General features: G+C 49.4%; 1 protein-coding gene across 1 annotated transcript in view; it reads right to left on the bottom strand.

The window, feature by feature from the left end:
• NID1 (nidogen 1) overlaps nt 1-21,176 on the bottom strand; it is a 79,632-nt gene that overhangs the window by 5,056 nt on the left and 53,400 nt on the right. The window contains exons 13-16 of the mRNA XM_031460815.2: nt 9,952-10,179; nt 8,318-8,490; nt 4,282-4,408; nt 560-731 (exon numbers count right to left, since the gene is read on the bottom strand). Of these exons, the coding sequence (XP_031316675.2) occupies nt 560-731; nt 4,282-4,408; nt 8,318-8,490; nt 9,952-10,179 (700 nt within the window). The remainder of the gene's footprint in view (nt 1-559; nt 732-4,281; nt 4,409-8,317; nt 8,491-9,951; nt 10,180-21,176) is intronic.

Raw genomic sequence — 21,176 nt, 5'->3', positions numbered from 1 at the left:
GTCACCACACAGGAAGGCAGAGCTGACCCAGGAGCTGGGCGCAGGAGCGGATGCTGGCAGAGGCGGTGATCATGGCACCTGCCGCCAGGAGGCGCCACAGAACAAGGGCTGCGGTCTCCAAGGGAAGGAGCCACGGGCCTGGTGTGTGAGATGCAGAGCTTGCAGTGAGGGGAAGGGGGAGAGAGAGAGCACTGTGTGCTGACGAAACCCACAGGAGGGGTCTCCAAGGTGTCCACGTGGGGTTGGCCCCCAGGAGGGAGCCCCTGGGATACATTTATGCTCCCCTGATGCTCGTCTGGGGCTGATACAACCCAGGTGTTGATCCACATTCAACCCAAATGGAAATATCAAACTTCTCTCGGTAAAAGACTTGAGTGTGGAACGTGGTGTAAACGTTCTGGCGTTTCTCCATGTATCTACAAGCCACTGGCTGTAACCCATTCATCCTAAACGCACTCATGGCAGGAGAGCAATGCGGGAGTTACAGCCTGACATTTGAGAAGCTCCAAAAGGGGCGGATACAAGCGGAACAGGTGCACACACAGATCTACAGAGATACCCTCTCACGGAATCCGCTACGATGCCTCTGGGATTCACCAAATCGGTCTCAAACAGCACCCGGCGCTGGGAGCCATCCAGCTTTGCCACTTCGATCCGATCCAGGTGAGAATCCGTCCAGAAGATGTTGCGGCCAAGATGGTCAAGAGCGATGCCTTCTGGGCTTCCGAGATCTAGAGGCCAACACAGAGCACTACTGGGGTGGTTTTTTGCTTTTTTTAGCAGGTAAGATTACTGATTTCTGATTACTCAGTGCTACTCCACCTGGAGTCTAGTCCTTGCACGTTGAGAAAACCAATGGCGATGGGAAGTGCTTGTTGTTTATAAGTAACACTTGGCCGCAAGCTAAAAAAAGCCGCTAGGTCCCTTGATGGACAGCCACCCTGCGCACCGCCTTGGGCCCACAGTGATGCGGAAGCCGTGGCCCCGCCTTCGAGGAGCCCACAGCCAATCACAATTCAGACCGAGTCCCGGGTTCTGTGGGGGCATGGAGCCTGGGGAGACCAGGGAAAGATTCCCGGGGCCGTCACACCTCGCAAAGCTGGCTCCTGAAGTAACAAAGGGACTTTGTCAGGTAAAGATCCTGGATCACGGTTTTCCAGGTAGAGGGACCAGCACATAGGTATAAAGGAAGACTGGACGTGGCTTGAAGTGAGCTGTTCATAATTTTGTATGGCTGCAGACCACGAGGGTGGAAGGCGGCCAGAGATGAAGGTAGGTGCCCATGTTCATGAGCTTACAGCTTCTCCCACAGGCCAAGGGGAGGCACTGGAAGATCTGAAGATGGGGAGATGGACAAACAGACTTGCTACTTGCTAATGGGGAAAAAAGTCATTTCAGAGAAATGATATATACAAGAAATCAGAGCTGTTATCACTTTTATACGAGTATTAGGAGTATAAAGATAGGGTGTCAGTGATTGCAGATAACTCCTCAGAAGTCTTTGCCAGGTTGTAAGTAACTGATTTGCAAGCCAGGGGTTGCCACGAGGTAAACGGACCGCAATGTGAACCTTCAACGTCCCCCTAACCTAATCAGAAGTCCGAGATCACAACGGTGTCCTGACTATAGATGCAATCAAAATAAAAGTTAAAAACCCCACCAGGGTTTTACTGGTGTCACCTGGGATTCTGTCCCCACTGCTGACTACAGAATTCAAGGTCACCTGGCAGGGCTGGCAGGGCAAACAGGAAGGAGAAGAGCCGGGGGTGGAGCTGCCCTGACCCTGGGACCCGGGAGAAAGAAACCAGCCCAGCACTGTGTTCTCCCCTCAACACAGAAGCAATCCCGACCCCCGGCCCCCTCGGTATGGGCCTTCACTGGACTCCTAACACGACCATGACTGTCAATGCCGGAAATGTCAAAGCCCCCCTTGAAGGACCACCACGATCCAGAGGAAGTTTCTTAAGAATGAGAAACAGCAGTTGAACAAGGTCTTTATTATTCAGACCCAAAGCAAAGTTTTATAAAGTATTCGAATATGTCCCACATCCCTAGAGGCAAAGGGGCCGCTAACCCCTAAAGGCCCCTTCCGACTCTCAGACGCAACCACAAGTCCTTCTGGGGTATATCTGGAAGGAGCACATCCTGTGTGAGGGGCGTCAGTGCTCAGACACGCACAGGATGGCGGGGGGAAGAGCATCTTTCCAGATGCCTGGGGAAGCCTGGGAAGGAACTCCACGTCATGTCCCTTTATAAACAGCCCTGGTCCTGACGCCAAACCCAAGAGCAACCAGACCTCCTCCCCTCACCAGGAGAATACTTCTTTCTGGGCTACAGAGCCAAAGGAAAGGCCTGGAAAGCCTCGCCCTTTGCTGTGAGTCAGGGCAAGACGGGAAGACAGCAGGGAAGTAATATTCTGCACTGTTCATGTCGAAAGGAAACAGAGGATGGTACTTGTTAGAGATATCTGATTAGGACTTGAGCTCAAGGAAAGACAGGGAGGCCCAGAATTCCAACTACATGAAATTGGCCTGAAATTAGAAAGGAAAGAAAAGATCCCACTGGCTCCTTCACTCACTAGGGATGTACAACCACATGCACCAGGATGAAGGTTCAAGCGGAAGCTACTTTCTCTCTTTTTAAATTAAAAAAAAAATTTCCCAGTGATCTTTCCTCTGCAAAGATCACATTCCGATTTAATTCTGTGTTTTCACAGCGAGCTTTTGCCTGGAATGTTTCTTAACTGTGCTCACAGCTCTCTTGGATGGTTATCAATTCCAAAAGCAACAGGAAATAGCAGACGATGACCTACTCCCCTCTTCCACTGGGGTTTGAAGTCAAATCATAGATCAGAGCAACAGCATTCTTAACGGTGATAAGATACAAAAAGGCACTTTCAAACTTCTGCCCATTAAAGCAAGAGCCACGAAGACTAGCAGACATTATTTAAATAGCACATTGGCTTCCAGAAAAGAGTGCGAGGTTTATGACCGAAGTCAAACATGCTGAACTCAACCTCAGCTTGACAATCCTGCTGTATCATCTCTTCTAAAGGAGCCAAAGAAGGAAAAACTGGCCCCGGGACGCAGGGACCCTTCCAGAGTATCACTTGCTGGGAAATGTTAAATTGGAAATTGGAAAAGCTATACTCGGCCCTGCGTAAGAAGAAATACCGAAGAGGCTCATATATTTTAAAGATGTATCATTGATTTTGAGGGTTTTCCTGAGGGAACAAGATGATTTTATGTAGCAAATACCACTGGCATGACAGTGTCTTCGGATTGGAAACACTTCCAAATCAGCCGATGAGTCACCGACTTAGCAACATGAAACATGTGGCCTCTTCAGTGCACGAGGATGTTTACAGGTCCTTGGATTTTTGTTGTCATGGGCATTAACCTTGATAAAACATATCCATGTTAAATAGCCTTGACTTGTTGAATGTAAGCGCCTTCCTTTATGCCTATGTGCCGGTCCCACTCCCTGGAAAACCTTTATCCGGGATCTGTGCCTGACAAAGTCCTGTGTGAACAGCCCTTGGCTTAAATCGGCATCTGTAAGTTAAGGGATGGAGGCTGAGTGTCGGGGGTGGCCTGGGCCACAATGCCATGCACTTTTATAATCAGCGATGCGACCAAAAAGCTGAGAAATGTCCGTCAAAGTTCAGCCTGATGTGCTGTCATCGTCCGGTAATCTGACCAAGTACCAGCGGGGGCGAGGCAGAAAAGAGACCCGCCCCGCCGCGATCTTACAGGGTGAAGTGACAAACCTTCGACTCAGCTGCCTTGGGAGCAGACTCAGCTCTCCAGGACTGTATTCGCCGCCACGTTTCTGACCCTCCCATCTTTTTGATTCCTCTGCCTGTTGCCTTTGGGAAAACCCCAGTGAAGCACCCTGTGCAGCACACACTCAGAGACTCAATTCTGGGCTTCGAAGCCAGAGGGAGAAAGGTGTATCCAGACTGGATGGCCGAGTCTGGCCTTCACTATTCATTAAAACTGACTACGTAAGCTTTCAGATAAAGGTACGGACACTGGCTCTGTTTTAATGTTCTCCTTGGGCTAGCAGCAAGTCCCCGCTAAGGTGTTCATGATTTAATGAGTCCCAGAAGGACTCTTCAGAGAAGGCTGGAAAGGGTGGTGTTGAAAGTTGAGAAGCCAGCCCCTCTCCCATTACCATGTCCTGTGAGCAACTCTTCACCGCCCCCTCCACGCCCTCCCAAGAGCCACCTGAGCTGCTGGAAGCAAAACCAAAAAGCAAGAAGGATCCTGGCTTGCCCACCTTGCCGGATGATGGTGGTCGGCTCTCCGCCCTGCAGACTGGCTCTCCCAATGGAAGGCTCGCTGATGTCGGTCCAGTAAACCATCTTGTCCACACAGTCAAAGGCCAGCCCGATGATGACTTTGTCCTGGAAGCACAGAGCAGTGGTGAGAGTGGCCCCCTCCTAGCACGTGAGTGACTAAGGACGGTAGGAACCTTTCATGTGCTTACAGGCATCTGGATACCTTTGAAGATGAAGTGTCTTCAAGTCTTTTGTCCAATTTTTAAATGTTTCTTATTGAGTCATAGGAGTTCTTTACATATTTCAGATGAACATCTTTTGTTATACACATATATTTGTGTGTGTTCCTCTTGGTACAGAGCACTTTTTAATTTTCTTGATGTTTTTGAAGTGTAGCAGTTTTAAATTTTTATTAAGTCCAATTTATTATTTTTTTTCTCTTATGGCTAATGCCTTTTGTATATTGCCTAAGATATCTTTGCTTACCTGAAGATCATTTAAAAAAAACTTAAAAGACATAAATATTGGAAATGAAGAGGTAAAACCACTCTGTTCTAAGACAATGATCATTTACGTAGAAGATTCTGGAGAATCTATAATATTATTTTAACTAACAATTAAATCTAGCAAGGCTGCAAGATGCAAGGTGAATATAAAATTGTATTTCTACACACTAGCATAAAGTAGAATTTTTAAATAATAATGTCTATAACAGCAACAAAAACAAAGAAATTAATAGTAAGTATCTTTAAATGTGCAAGATTCTGTACTAAAGACTACAAAATGCTGCAGAGTGAAATTAAAGAAGACCCAAACAAATGAAGACACAAGTTAGTTTAATGGGTCAATCATAGGATTTAATATCGCTAAGGTATCAATTCTCCCTAAATGGAGGTAAAGGTCCAGTGCCCTCCACGTCAGAATCCCAGCAGGCGTTTTTTTTTTTCCTTTTTGGTAGAAACTTACAAGCTTACTCTCAAATGTTTCTGGAAATGCAAAGTGAGGCTCTGGGGTCCACACAAGTGGGGGGCCAGGACGATCTCTCACTGGGAGAATCAGGGTTCTCAGCAGACACTTCCCCCAAAAAGGTCAGGGCAAAAAGGACACAGAGACCCAAACCTTCCACCATACCTAAAAAATAACTCAAAATGAATCAGAGATCTAAATGGAAGAACTAAAACTATAAAACTCTTAAAAGGAAGCCAAGGGGAAGGCTTCAGGACACTGGATTTGGCAATGATTTCCTGGATATGACATCAAAAGCAAAAATACATAAATGGGACTTTATCAAAACTAAAAACATTTGTTCATAAAAGGAAACAAGCACCAGCTCATGGACGGAGAGAAAATATTTCCAAATCACATACCTGATAAGGGGTTAATTATCTAGAATATACAAAAAACTCCGACAACTCAGTAACAACCAAACAATCCAATTACTACATGGGCAACGGCTCTGAGAAGACATTTTTCCAAAGAAGATACACAAATGGTCCATAAGTGCATGAGAAGATGCTCAACACCGCTGATCATCAGAGAAACGCAAATCAAAACCACAGAGAGATACCACTTCACACGTGAGGGCAGCTGCTATTAAAAAAAACAGAAAATAATAAGTGCTGACAAGGTAAAAGGGAAATTGTGGCCTTTGTGCTCTGGTGGTGGGAATACAAAACGGTGCAGCTGCTAAGGAAAACAGTATGGCGGTTCCTCAAAAAATTAAAAATAGAATTACCGTGTAATTCAGCAATTCCACGTCTGGTTTATATTCAAAAGAAGTGAAAGCAAGGACTCGAATATAGAGGTTTGTAAACCCATGTTCATAGCAACTTTATTCACATTATTCAGCATTATTCACAATAGCCAAAAGGTGGAAGCAACCCATGTGTCCGCTGATGGATGAATGGGTAAACAAAATGTGATATATTTTCAATGGAATGTTATTCAGCCTTAAAAAGTCAGGAAATTCTTACACATGCTACAACATGGATGAAACTTACAGATATTATGCAGAGAGAAGTAAACCAGTTACAAAAGGGCAAATACTGTATGATTCCACGTAGAGGAGGGACCCAGAACAGGCAAACTCATAGACAGGAAGTAGAATGGGGGTTGCTAAGGGCTGGGGGTTGGGTTGGGGGGGTGGAGGAAGGAGTTGTTATTTCATGGATACAGAGGTTCAGTTTGGGATGATGAAAAAAGTTCCGGAGACTGACGGTGATGATGGTTGCACAACAATGTAAAAGTACTTAACGGCCTTGAACTCTGCACTTACAAACAGCTGAATGTAAAACTAAGCAGACAGAACACAGTGAGTATTTATCGTGTTGTTTCGGCTCCCTCCCCTCCACCGATCCCACCTCAATCATCTGCTTTTCATAGCTTCCCTTGAGATTTTAGCCTCTTCCCTCGGTCTTGGGGGAACATGAATTTCACAGGGAATTTAAGCCACTCCCACGACCTGGGAGTGTGTGCTAGTGAAGAATGGTGATTACCCTTCGAAGGATTTATGCTTCTGGGAGGCAACAGAACACAAAACTCACGTACTCGTCCCTTCAGCAAATATTTTTTGAGTGCCAAGCACTGTCTGGGGATCTGGGAACACCACTGGGAAACACGTACCTCCACGAAATACAGCAGGCAACATTTTCTGGTCGTGCCTGCCTGTATTCTTGGTGGGAAGAGATACACAGGAAACTGAACATATACACTGATATATAATGTATTGAGTAGTGCTGGGTGCTCGATGAAAAACAAAGCAGGATAAATGGAGGTTGTAGTTGAAATAGGGACAGTCTTCTCTCAGAGGTGATGTGCCAGCAGAAATGTGAGTGAAGTGAGCAATGCAAGTGTCTGGAGTGAGAGAACCCCAGATAGGGAGACAGCAAGTGCAAAGGCCCTGAGGTGGGAATGTTTGTGCATGTTGAGGGCCCAGCCAGAAAGCCTGAGGGCTGCAGCTGGTGAGTGAGGATGCAGTGGTAGGGAGTGGGGGTGGGAGAGGTACTCAGAGGCCATGGGAAGAACTGGTTTTTATTCTGCATGAAGGGTGCATCCATCAGAGGGTTTTGTGCTGGATAAGAACGTGAATCCAATCAAGACCACTTTGCAAGAGGCTTCTGAGAAGCATTTTTATTTTGCAGGCTTTTTTGGATCACGTTTCTCCCCTGGTCAGAAAGGAGAGGGGGTGTGGCAGTGTGTGGGGTCTGTGATGTGGTGACGGATGCAGGAAGAGAAAATAAGGCAGGCAGGAAGGACGGGAGGAGGGAAAGGAAAAGGAGAAGAAAGACCGGATGTGGCAAAGAAGCCCAAGCAAAATGTCTACCCAGAATTTTCAAGCAGGCTCTGCAGCCAGAACTGAGGATGACAAGAATTTCTCCTGGACTTTCATCTCCAAGAGCTGACGCCTGCTCACTGTTACTTCTTCACTCCCTAGGGGACCCCGATGGCCTGGCATCCCTGACTGAGTCCATAGCCAGAAGCATCTGGGTCTTAGGTTTGGTTTCCTGGCAGAAGTTCGGGATCACAGATAAAACAATGTCTTTTCAGAAGTGTCTGACTTCTATCTATGGGACCAGAATTCCCCAACTCACAAAACACCTCTCTGAAGCTTTGACAAGCTCTAAGCTAAAGCTCGTTACTGCCTCTGGGCAGATAAGAGGATCCTGTGACCAGCGGCTGTGGAAAGATGAGTCACTTTGCCAATTTAGCAGGAATGGCAAGACCAAACTCTGCGGATGCACGCAGACACCATAGCAAGCTCACATGACGCCCCCACCCGAGGGGTCAGATACCAAGTGGTCTCTGGAAGGAAGGCCTCCCGTTTCTGCTCCCACTCTCAAGCCTGGCGGGGGGGGGTGGGGGGGTGGGCTCAGGAATACGGTGGCTTCATCTAGAGATGGACACCAGGGTCACGCAGAACGACGAGGCACCTGGGTCCAGGGGTCCAGCCCCAGTCCCGGGTCTGACTCCCCCCTGCTCGTTGTTCCAGGCCACCAAGGCCGAAGTCATCCCCACGCGCAGTCAGCCCGCACTCACCGGGGCGTGAAGCAGCGCCTTGGCCTCGGTCTTCACCATGGTGCTTCCCTCCAGGGGGACGCGTTCTATCTTCCCCGTCTGCGCAAAGAGGAGGTGGGTCCCGGGGGGCAGGGGGATCACGGCGGTAGGAACCGGGGGTCCGTGGTGAATCGGGGGAGCCACGGTGCTCAGACCTGGGTGACAGGAGATGTTAATGAGCAGGGCCCGTGTGCAGCAGGAAACTGCAAACACACGTGTGTGCCCGCGTGCACAGATGCAGCACCCGGAACGGCTCAGCCACGCATGCGCATTTTACATCTGAAAGCAGGAAGGGAAGACTTGTCAATCAAAGGGCATATGTGATGAAGCTACTGCAGGGCATGAGTTTAAAGGTCAAGTGAAAAAAAAAAAAAAAAAAAAGGCTTAGCCTCCCCCTTAGTAGAAATAACTGAGCGGCTGGTCCCCAGCTCTGGACGTGGGCTGAAGCAGTACCGAAAACAATGCAATGGCACCAAGCCTGAAACTCCCGCCCACAGGGGGCTCGCACCCCAGGGGCAGCTGCCAGGCGGTCTCACGCCCAAGAGACCGTCGGAGGGAACCTGCCCCCATACACCCCATCCCACGGGGGTGGGAGAGTCTCAGACCCTGCAGGCAGGAACTCGCCCTTCTGGGTTTGGCAGAACAAAATGATGACCGGGGCTAGTCCTCCCGCGGGCTCAGCCTGCCTCCTACCTGCAGAACTTTAACACCTGGCACAGTGGCTCCTGGCTCACCCTACAAGAGCGGGCCCAGGAGGGGACAGGAGGCCTGTGCTGCTGGTAAGGACACGCCGTAGGTGTCGGGAAACCACGGCCTCAGACCCGGCCCCGCCACGCCTGCCATGTGGATGGGTCGTGGACCTGCCTGGGTTCCTGGCATTCTAAATGGACTCGCGGGAGGTACAGCTCAGTGGTAGAGCGCGTGCTTAGCACGCGCGAGGTCCTGGGTTCAATCCCCAGTACCTCCATCAAAATAAATAAAAATAAGCCTGATTACCTACCCCCGCCAAATAAAATAAAATAAAATAAAAGGGACTGTCTCAGTTCCTTTAAAATAATAAATAAATAAATAAAATTTGAAAAAAGTGGACTCAGTACCTAAAGGTCCAGGTGAACTGTGAAGGAGACAAGCGTACCAGGAGAACAGCCCCGCCCTGAGTAAGAAGGCCCCGCCCAGGGGCGGGGCTCCGGCTGGCCCCTCCCACCGCGGCGCCGTCCCAGCGCAGCGCCGCCTAAGTCCGTGCGCCGCCGAAGTCCGTGCACCGCCCGCAGGGTTTACCCTGGGGGCCCGAGTAGAGGCACCCTCTGCGCTACCAGTCGCAGCCCCACGGCAGCAGGACCTGCCTGCCATTTGCACAGAACAGGTCTGCACAGAAAAGAGGATAGGAGGAGGGAGGAGGGAGGGGGCGGGCAGGGAAAGAGGTGGAGAGGAGGCGGCCGAGGGACGGGGAGGCGGAGAAGAGGGTCGCCGAGGGCAGCAAGGGAGGCGGCTGCGGGCTCGCGCCAGCGGAGCGGTCCGCGACGCAGGGCCGGCAGGGCGCGCCGAGGCGCCCTCCGCGAGGCTCCCCAGTGCCGACGCGCGCCGGCGGGCGCTGGGGCTCTGGTCCTCCGACTTACAGGGCGGCCTCATCCCGGGCCTGGTCCTGGTGCCCTCCACCTCGCGGCCGTCGCGGTCCACGCACCAGCAGTAGCCGGTGCTGCCGTGGCACTGGGTGGGCGCGTAGTGCCCGTGCTCGTCGCACTCGGGCACGAACAGCCCCGGCGGCCGGGGCCTCTGGGGGTCCGCCGCCCCCGCCGCCCCGAGGATGTGTTCTCGCTCAAGCTGGCATCGGGTTTTCTCCGCTTCTGTCAGAGGGACAGCAAAGGGACAGACGTCAGCGGTGTCACCGGCGGGGTTCACCTGCCCGGCTACGGATGTCCCCACACCCGACTCAGAACCGCGAGCGCTGTCGGTTCATCACCTGGTTCTGTTTTAATTTTTTCTCTAAAATGTAACCATCATGTAATGAATTGAGTGGTCAAGATTATATCTACATTTCTTTTCTTTCCTAGGCTTTTTTTTTTTTTTAATCTGAGGCAAAACTGACCTAAAATCAACCATTTGAAAGTGGACAAACCGGGGGCATCCATCACAGTCACAACGATCGGCACCTCTGTCTAGCGCCAGTGCATTCTCCTCACCTCAGAAGGAAACCCCAGACCTATTTTAAGCGGTTGTCTGCCCTTCCTCCTTCCTCCCAGCCCCTGGTACCACCAGTCTGCAAATGTCTCTAAGGACTGATCTATTCTGGTTATTTCACATAAATGTAACCACACAATCTGCGACCTTCTGTGTCTGTTTTCACTCAGCAGAACGTTTTCCAGGTTCACCCATGTTGTAGCCCCGAAACAGTGCATCATGCCTTTTCGTGGCTGAATAATATCCCATTGCATGGCTACATCATGTTTTGTTTATCCATTCATCCGTTGATGGACAGCACTGAAATTTGTTTTAAGAAATTTTAAATTCTTCTTAAACGTATCCTTTTTATCATTACCAGCTTCTTGATCACCCACACTGAGTCCAGGTCAAAGATTTGGGGCACCAAAGGCCACAAGGTACAAGGGGCAACATTGGTGTTTCCTTTTAATTACATGCTAGTGTTTGGCATGAAACATGGCCTCTTGACTGCAACTCAGCTCCCAAAGCAGGGAAGTACTGCTCTATCTATGGAAATGTTGATGAGAAGTTAAGGCCTGGGATAACCAACTCCCAAATATGCAGAGTTGCAGCACATTCCACACTGGCTAGAGTCCAGCCGCCACCGCGTCCAATGTCGCCATCCACCCCACAGCATCGACCACACAAAGCGATGCCCAGACACTGCCGAGGGCCACACTTCAGCCAAAATGAACCACGTCTGCTGCCCCTCTATCGCAGGCCTTTCCATGTGCAGTTCACTGCGACTTCCCCATCCTCCTCGGGTAATCCTGCGAGAATCAGCTCAGGCAGGTCCTCCCTTCAGGAAGGTGTCTCTGGCCCTCCAAGGCTGGGCCCGGTGCCTACGTGAGCTGGCAGGGCTCTGGGCTTTTCTGCCCCGTGGCTGTTGTCCCACTGACGCTGAGACTTCGAGGGGCTGTTCCTCATCTGTCTCCCTGAGCAGAGTCTAGGCTCTGAGAGGGTAGGGGGCGAGGAAGACTGAGTGGGGACACACGTGGAATAACCCCCAGGGCCTGTGCCCCAGGAGCTCACAGCCTGGAGGGAAGGGAACACGCAGACACACAGTAACAGTCCAGTGAGCAGTGTCTTGACAGGAGCCCAGGACACGACAGACACACAGCAGAGGTGCTCGCTGTAGCTACAGCGAGGGCTCACGAGCCAAGGGGTGCTTGAGTGCTTTTTTTGATCTTCCCTGGAAGACTGTGGTTATAGAATCTGGGGCAGGGATATATCATCCAGGCAGGTTATATAATCTAGAGCAGAGGGTAGATCTTTTCGGCTTTGCGGGCCATATGATCTCTGTCACAAGTCCTCAACTCCGTGGTTGATACATACAGGAATGAGTGTTCCAATAAAACTTTATTTATAATAACAAACAGTGGGCCAGATTTGGCTTGTGGGGACTCTAGCTGCCTAGGGCATTGCTAGATTCGTTGGGGGGAAATTTTCATATAAATATTCTAATTAATCTATTAATATGTATTAATAGATTCCTTCGTTAGTAATATAGACATTGTGATAATAGAATATATAATAACATATGACATGTCACAGAATTTTTGTGTCTGAAAAATGGTTTCGACCCTCTGTTCCAGCACTTCTGGTCTTATTCTGGGCACGCCAACAATGCTGGGTGAGCTGGACCCCCGTCAGCTGTACACCAGCGATGGTGGCAGTAACTAATCCCACGGTATTATTTTGAGGAGTGAGTGGGACGTGACGAGGCCATGTGCACAGCTGGAACTTTAAGCCCCGTGCTCCAGCATCCATCTGTGACCGGACCCACATACGGCCTTCGCAGTGACATTCACGGCGTGTCCTGCCAATGAACGTTTAAAGTGCCTTCGTCTGGGCTGCCAGGTCTCCCGTCAGCCTGCTGGACATGGCTGCCCCCGCAATCGGAAGCAGTGAGCGCGCCAGAGAAAATATTTGTTGAACCTGGCAGGGGAAACTGGGTAAGCTTTCTCTTTGATCCCAGAGGCTGATACAAAACAACCAACCAACTAAAGAAACAAAAAACAGATCTGATGTAGGAAGAGTGAAACAAAGATACAAATGAGCCACCTGGCTGAGAATAAAAATGTTGATTTTGTTCAGTTTTGGATGCAGGACTTGTTTACATCTTCAGGACCTTATGTTTGACAGTTGTAGAGTTTTCCATGTAAGCCGTCTCCACTCACACACGATGCACAAATTCTCACTGCAATCCTATGAGACAGGCGTATGGTTTTTGCATCAAATGAGAGAACGGAAGCTCAGATTGGTGAGGGGCTCCCCCAGGCCACAGCACCAGGAGGTGGCTCCACTCAAGCTAGAACCTGGGTCCTCTGGACTCCGAGTTCAGCCCCCCGCCCTCTGCACCCACGTGTACAGTGCCCAGGGTGGCCCCTGCGCACTGAACACGCACGTCAACAGTAACACCCACACACACGTTCACACGCTCACCGAACTTAACGGAGGCCCGCAGACTCATTCTCCTTCCATCAGCGTCTGTACACGGTGCTGCCTTTCCAGCTGGGAAACAGGCCTGGTGTTCTGCGTACTGTCATCCAAAACAAACTTTTAAGGGAGTGGGGGTGGCTCCCGGCTAGGTGGCTGACCGAGTTTTGTGTTGGCTGATGTACAAATCTCCAGTGATCTAGAATTTACAGTGGAACTTTAAAGTGCTGTATGTTGAACTTAACTAAAGTTGGGCGAAACCGTAACTGTGACTCAGGAAACAGGATTCCATGCATGTTTATGGAAAGCTGTGATTTCACGGGGTTTCCTGGGATGGTTTTCCAGCCTGGCCTGCAGGCAGCGAGAGCCACCCGCCCACCACGGCGCCGCCTGCCGGGACCCAGGCCACGCGGGGAGTGTTCCGCTGTGGGTGCGGTGGGGATGGGGTAATACTCATGTCCCAGTCTTGTTTCTGGTGATGAAATGACACCTGAGGCCAGCTAGTCTCCAGGTGAGTCTCTTCACTCGTCTAGTCTGATGTGCTCGGGGAAAGAAGCATTTGAGGCCTGATACTTATCCGGGGGATAGCAGGGAGCTCGGGGTGACTATTTGCAAGTTGGGGACAAAAAGAATGAGAGGAAAATGAAATAGAGGGAGAAGAAATCTCTTGATTTGCATTCCACTCCTGTGCCTGATTAAACTTCTTTCTAGGTACAAATTCAGATAAATAACTGTTGTAGCCTCTGACAGACAGAGTGGGGTGGAGAAACTCATTTTGAGGCGGGGGGGTGCCATTTATTCAACCTCTTCCTGCGCAGCCCACCCTCCTCCGCAGGGGGCCGCCGGCTCCCAGCGGCTCTTTTGCGCACACACACTGGGGATGCGCTAACACCGTGGTGACGATGCCTGGTCTCTGCTGGGTTTGAGACGTTCTGGCTTGTAGCCTCATCTCATTAGCTGACAGATGGACGGTTGTTAGTCCAAGATGGCCACATTTCCAACAATGGGAATTCACCGGTAAAGGAAACAGTATCAATTGGATACGGTCTTTGTTTTCATGTTCCTAGGGGTTTACTAAGACCACTGCCACCAGAGACGATGACGACGATGGTGGTGGTGGTGGCGGTGGTGGTGCTGGAGGTAAAAATCTCTCTCCTTATGAGCTCAAGTCCCTTCCCAGCGTTGACTCCCAGTCCTCACAGGACTGGCAAGGAAGGAGAATGCCTGGGCAGGAGGAAATGAGCTAATAGTCAGGAAAGGGCAAAAGGTGGAGGGGAGGCACAAAGGTCATGAAACAGCAGGAAGTCTGTGTGCCCTCTCCTCGTGGGGCACTGCACCTCTGGGTTTTACTGGCTCTGTCCCCTGGGGCCCCTCCCTGCATCCGTCTTGTCCCAACACCCTATCAGTGCACGTTTAAATTGTTGTTTCTCAGATCAGGAAACCCACGGACCCTTGAATCATGTATGTGTTTGCATCAAAAGCATTTACTGAAACCTCGGCTGAGCCAAGTGCCCTGCAGGCAGTGGGGATCGCTGCTAGGTAGGAGGGTCCTGGGAACTCCCAGGACCCCACCAGGGCACACCAGGGCAGGGGTCTGGACGGGCTGCTGTGGGGGCAGAGAGGGCAGTGCCACGGTCAAGGGCAATCATTCTGCAGGGTCCCTACTATGCACCGAGGGGCCGTGGGGCTGTGCCCGGCAGCCTGACTGACCCACTGAAGGTGGGAGGTTTTCAGCCTGTGCATGGAGGAGGATCAGAAACCAAAAGCCAGGGTATCGGTGAGGGTGGTTGACACTTTGCTCCCTGGGGTTTTGGTGAGATTTTGAAAAAAAAAGAAGGGATGGAGGGGCCGCAAGGCTCAGCAAGGACTGCTGATTTGGACATGAGGCCACGCGAGGTGGTCAGAGGGGCCACGGGCCTCAAGGCCGTAGGAAGTTCTCCAGCCTCTGGGGATCTGGTTTCAGGCAGCCTCCGCACCCCGACCTCACCCCAGCTGCTTAACCACATCTCCTCCTCACCCTGCCTCCCCACCTCCTGTTCAAGTCCTACCCGTCATCCAAGGCCGAGTGCAAGCCCACTTCTCACGCCTCCCCTCACCGCCGCAGCCCACCTGGGTCTCCACTCCCAGCCGCGAGTTACCTCTCCCAGACTCACTATGGCGTCAAGTGTCTTCCGCTGCCCAGTTAGAGTGCAAGCTCCTCCTGAGGGCAGACATGACCGTTTATGTGCCGAGCACAGTGGCAGGGACATCACAGATGCTCACGGAATACCGAGCAATTTGATCCCAGCTATGCCGCTCGTGAGCCGGGAGCCTTGGACACGTTAGGTGGCTTCTCAAAACCCTCGTCCGTTGAAGGAGGTTCATCGAACCACCAGCAACAAAGACCAGCCAAGTGATGGAGAAAACTAAGAGGTATGGCGCCCTGGACACCACATGAAGAAAATGCTGCAGGCAGGAAGGTGAGATTGACTGTACTGAGCGCTACTAAGAAAGTGGGGGCCTGAGAGCTAACGAAGTGAAGGTCACTGCTGACTTTCATGGCAGCGCTTCCAGGGTGGGGTGGCCAGGCAAAGCTGACGGCAGCAGTTCAAGGGGGACTGGGAGATTCTGGGAAGAAGATAACAGCCTAGTTTTAGGATCGAATTACAGAGTAACCACAAAATCCATGGGCAACGTTTACAGTGAAGTGAGGTGACGAGGTCGTCCTGTGAGCCCCAAACACAAGAAGGTGAGGACACACCACCACCGGGGATCAGTGTCTGTGCGGAGAGGGGAGCAGCAGGGCACCTAACCGCTCTGGGGACGGGAGAGCCCCAAAGAGTACCAGGTACCCAGCTAGGAAGCACTCCTGTTTGAAAGCAGCAGCTGAACCTTGGGAGGGATTTTCCTCCTCCCAGGTAGAATGTGAAGCCGACAGGGGCTGGCAGATCTCACCCCCACTGGGGAGAAGGTGCTGGGAATGCAGTCAGACCCAGGCAGGCGGAGATGGCTGAGTGGGGGAGGGGAAGCAGAGCCAGGGGATCTTACACGCAAGCGGAAATACTTTTTAAACATGTCACCAGAAGAACAGAAGAGGATACTCTGCGTGGTTAGGAAAGCTATCTGAACCAAGCTTCTTTTGGGAAGTTCAGGGCAACAAACACTCTCATAAAAATGAGCAACAGAAAAGGATGGGGGTCAAGTCCAATACAAACTTACTCTAAGGCTAAGATAGAAAAGGACAGTAAGAAGTGAAGTAACAACCCTACGGGCAATGAAAGCTTGCCCCAGGGACGTGCTAACAGAACAGATCAAGAGTGTAATTTTCTATTTCAACTTAAGTGAAAAGAGAGGAAGAAAATGATCAAAACCAGGAAAGAACAAAAGGAATCTGAATTTGAAATCTCAGAAATGAGGCAACAAAATTCAGGAAAGATGTAGAAATTTTTTTTAAAAGGATTATTTCAGAAATGAAGACTCAAATCGAGGGAACACAAAGTTAATAAATGCAACCAGTGATGCTTTAAGAGAAACACAGGGTGGAAGTGAGGAAAACTTTTAAAGACAAAAAGAAAGGAAATCAAACAGGACAAACACTGGAGATGGGCAGAGAACATTCAATATGCAAAATGAGAGGCCCTGAAAAAACAAACCAAAGGAAGGAAAGAGAACACATACTAAAACCAGAATCCTAGGAAATTTCCCTGAAATCAAAAAAAATTTTGAAATAGCAAATTGAAAAAGCAGATCACGTAACTAAGAATACTGACCCAGGGCAACCAATACCATATCATGTTCCAGTAAAACTACCGAACGCTTGAAGCGAGTGATGGAAGAGAAAGAAAAAATCTTTTGTGCATCTGGGAAAAAAGGGAAAATTCTCTCCTGATTACCATTTACACTTTTGACAGCCGTGCTTTAAGTCAGAAGACTGTTTGGGGCAGTGAAGGAAAGAAAATGAACCAAGGAATATTGTTTCCATGAGCCCTTCCTGAGCAGTTTACTAGAGAACAAGATCCTGACAGCCAAGTGACTAGAAAGCCATTGACATAAAGTCTGGTAACAAGCAATAGATGTATAGTTACTGGGTGAATTAAGATCAAGCGAGGGTTGACAGGCAGAGAACATTGAAGGCACTGCTCACAAGCCCAGGCAATGCAGACATAACTAAAAAGACAGGAATGGATGTGGACAGCACATGCGAAAAATTTGACTTGTTCTCTGAAGTTGCATCAGTGGTACAGAGTATTAGTATCCTCAGGCTATGCGTGGAATGTGGAGGGAAGTAAACAGGGACATGCGGTCTATTCTAATTCTGCGCCCTTGAGAACCAGGATTCTCAGTGTGGAAGAAAGGAGAGATGGGTATAATCTAGATGACATTAAGGGCAAATCCTGTAGTCATGACTTCCAATGGGAAATGCCATTATGCATTCATGAATTCCTCACTCTGTCTGAGCATGCCAAGTACCTATTTGTAGTCCTGCAATACCATTGCCCAGTAAAAGAAACCAGAGCATGATGGAGAAAAGGCGGGTTCTAGTTCGGAGGAAGTATACATGAATCTAAAACCCTTGCCTCACCAGAGAGCAAGCCCCACAGCCGACCCTCTGTAGCTGCAGGTTCCATGTGCTCAGATTCCAACCACCAGGGAGCGAATATGTTAGTAACAAAATTCCAGGAAGTTCTCAAAGGCAAAACTTGAGTTTGCCACACAATTTACATAGTATTTACAACTATTTACATAGCATTTACATTGTATTTAAAACTATTTACAGAATATTTACATTGGAGTAGGTATTGTAAGTAATTTAGAGATGACTAAGGGAATATGGGAGGCTGTGCGTAGGTGATATGCCAGAGCTACACCATTTTATATACGGAATTTCAGCATCCTCAGATTTGGGTATCTTCAGGGGCCCTGGAACCAGTTTGCCATGGATACTGAGGGACGACCGTACTAGAATCATGTCAAAAGGACCAGGGACCAACTTCAAGAGGTTCCCATGGAACAAAGATGGGACTCAGAGCCACAGTGAGAATAATGGTTACTACCAGTTGATACCCATGAGTTTATATTGATATTAAAAAACTAACAATGAATTAGAAAACATCAGTGGCTGATAAAGAATCAATCAGTTACCTTGTCAACTAGTGAAAAAGGGAACGATCCAAGCATTTATCCCGCCTTTCCTTTACAAAATGCACCACTGGGCAACCAAAGGGCAGACAAGGAGACGCTTTTTTTTTTTTTTAAGTATTCCAACTAATAAATGAAAAAAAGAAACCTATGGTGATAGAACTAGACTATCACCATTTTGCACCCACTAGACGTTAACAGACCGAAGCAACCAGCATCAACTCCAACTAACAACTGAGAAAGAAGTGAAGGAACTAGCTTCTCACCGTCTGCTCCTTCCTGGAAATTAATGTACCCAGGCCACAATCACTCATGGCCGCGACCACCACAAGGAGCGAGACAAGCTGACCTTCCGTGCTTCTGATGGAACGTAAAACCATCACCTGCTGCGGTGCCAAAGGGGCTGACCTGAGCCTGATCGAGCCCCTGGCCCCAGCTGCCAGTCTGCAGACGATATGGAGGACGGACGAGCATGTGGAACAGCATCACGAGGGCACCGTCAGCAAACTCCAGACTGTGGGAGGACCCACAGTTCAAAAGCCTTGGGTTCCTCAGTAAATAAACTTCAAGGGAAGGAAAGGGATGGAAGAGGGAACTACAGACAGCAAAGCAGGCAACTCTGAATGACAGTGTCTAGGGAAGCTCACGTGTGATAAAACTGGAGAGAAATGCAGGGAAGTGGTTACTGTAAAAGTGAAGTTGGTGGTGGCTCTGGGGGTGGGGGGAGGAGGAGGAGGAGGCTCCGACGGGGACAGAGCAGCTGGGAGGGTTTCTGGGCTGCAGGTGAGGGTCTAGTCTTGACCCGGGTGGTACTTGCAAGGGAGTTTGTACCTCTGTTCTTGTTGACTTTCTGTAGCTATGTTTTATTTTACAATAAAAAGGTAGAAAACAGGAGAGAACGGGAGGAGAGGAAGCGGAGGCAACTCCAGGCAACCTTGCTGAGGAATTACAGTATAAAAGCGCGGAGCAGTGGGACGGCAGCGGGAGGGGGGTGTCCGGTCAAGGGAAGTCCTCATTTTTGTCTTTCAGATGACAAACATCGTGTCTGCAGGCTGACTGGAATTTTCCAGTAGAGACGGAAAGAATAACCACCCCGGATGAACACTTTCATCTCAGACAAACAATAATCTGGCACGTTCAATTGATGTTCGTTGGAAATTTATGATTTGTAACTTTGTTGGTATTTAATTTGTAAATGTGTTTTGCTTTCATGATTATAAAAGAAGTTGATACCTAGATTTATTCATCATAAAAATAACCGAAGCCAACCCTGGAGGTCTTAAAAATGTTTTTCTTTCAAAGAAGGGTCTTACTCAATTTTGAGAAAAATTGCTTTAGGAAATTCTTTTACATAGAGGGTTCCAGAAACCCTTTCTGTAAACTAAGACATGATTCAGGCCTCCTGTTCCTTATTTACAAAATAAAGGAGATGAATTACAAAATTTCTAGGGCCCTTTCCAGCTCTCACTGGGAAATTCAAGTCTTCTAACAGCGGGTTTGTTTGAGACAAACTGTCACATGAACAGTAGACTCACAGCAAACAAAAAGTGCACATTGAACTGTCCAAGTTTTCCTTCTTTCACGCCATGTTAGACTAGATGATTTCACCTTTCCTTGCAGCCCTACTTTCTGAACTCTTTCATTACCTTTCTCTCTAAAGATGGGTGGTGGGGACCTGGAGGCAGGATGCAGTTAGGTGCGCCTGGTGCCAAGTGGGGAGAAGAGAAGTCGGGGAGCGAAGAGCTCAGTGCTAGAGTGTGTGCTTAGCATGCATGAGGTCCCGGGTTCAATCCCCAGTCCCTCCATTAAAATTAAAAATTAAAAAAAAAAAAAACCACTCCTTGATAAATTTTTTAAAAAATTAACCAAAAAAGAGGGGAGAAGGAAATAGTTCAGTGGAGAGTGCATGCTTAGCATGCACAAGGTCCTGGGTTCAATCCCCAGTACCTCCATTAACTAAATAAAAACAAATAAATAATTAAAAAATAAAAACACTCCCAGATAAATTTTCTTTAAAATTTACTTAAAAGGGAGGGGGCGAGGAAGGAAATAGCTCAGTGCTAGAGCACATGCTTAGCATGCATGAGGTCCCGGGTTCAATCCCCAGTCCCTCCACTGAAAAACAAAAAAGAAAGAGGAGTGAACAGACATCCTGCGGCTTGGTACTCGTCCTGAAGGACCAGTCTTTACCTCTCTAGCCCAGGACTCTCCACACTCCTCTTTGAGCCTCTACTAGGCTCTCCTACATTCCAGACCTCTCCCCAGTTACATTTCCCCAGACGCGGCCAGGCAAGGTCCGTGGCTGTGGTAGCCAGTCTGCCGCCTCCTGGGACCCCTACGCTTGTGTTGTTCCCTTTCACGCGGTAACAGGGTTGGCCTGTGACTAATGGGCAGAAGTGACAGCACTGTCACTTCCGAGGTTAGGCGACAAAAGACTGCAGCTCCCAGCTTGGGTTCCCCCCCTCCCCGCTTGCTCTGGAGGGAGCTGCCCGGTCTTGAAGACACTCAGACAGCCCGGTGGAAGGACCCATGCTATGAGCAACTGAGGTCCTCCTTCCGACATCCGTGAGAAGCGGAGGCCTGCCAACCACCACACTGGGTCCTTCAGCCCCAGCGGAGCCTCAGAGAAGACCACAGCCTGGCTAAGGTCTTGACCACAGCCTCTTGGGAGACCCTGAACCCAGACCACCCAGCTAAGCCGCTGAATCCCTGCCCCCCACACACTGTGAGGCAATATGTATTTATTGTTTTAAGCTGCTAACCTTGGGGATCATTTGTTACCCAACCATAGGTAACTAACATGGCAACTTTCAAACTTCCTGACCACGACCCATAGAAATACATCCCACTCTGCACCTCAGGACACACTTACACACACACACACATGCACACATGTTCAGCCACGCACGTGGACGAGCGTATAAACAAGCAGCATTTCACGAAACAGCACTGACTCTCCCTGCGTACACTCTACCTGCCCTGCTTTCTTGATTACCGTTTCCTACTTCACTCCACTCCATTTAAAGGCAAATGGTAACAGCGAGTCACTGAGCCAGTTTCACAATCCATACATGCGTTTGGACAA

The sequence above is a fragment of the Camelus dromedarius genome, chromosome 8 (assembly GCF_036321535.1).
Source record: "Camelus dromedarius isolate mCamDro1 chromosome 8, mCamDro1.pat, whole genome shotgun sequence".
NCBI classification, from domain to species: Eukaryota; Metazoa; Chordata; class Mammalia; order Artiodactyla; family Camelidae; genus Camelus; species Camelus dromedarius.
Note: the sequence above shows the minus strand (reverse complement) of the source record. Positions and strands in the feature narration are given on the sequence as shown.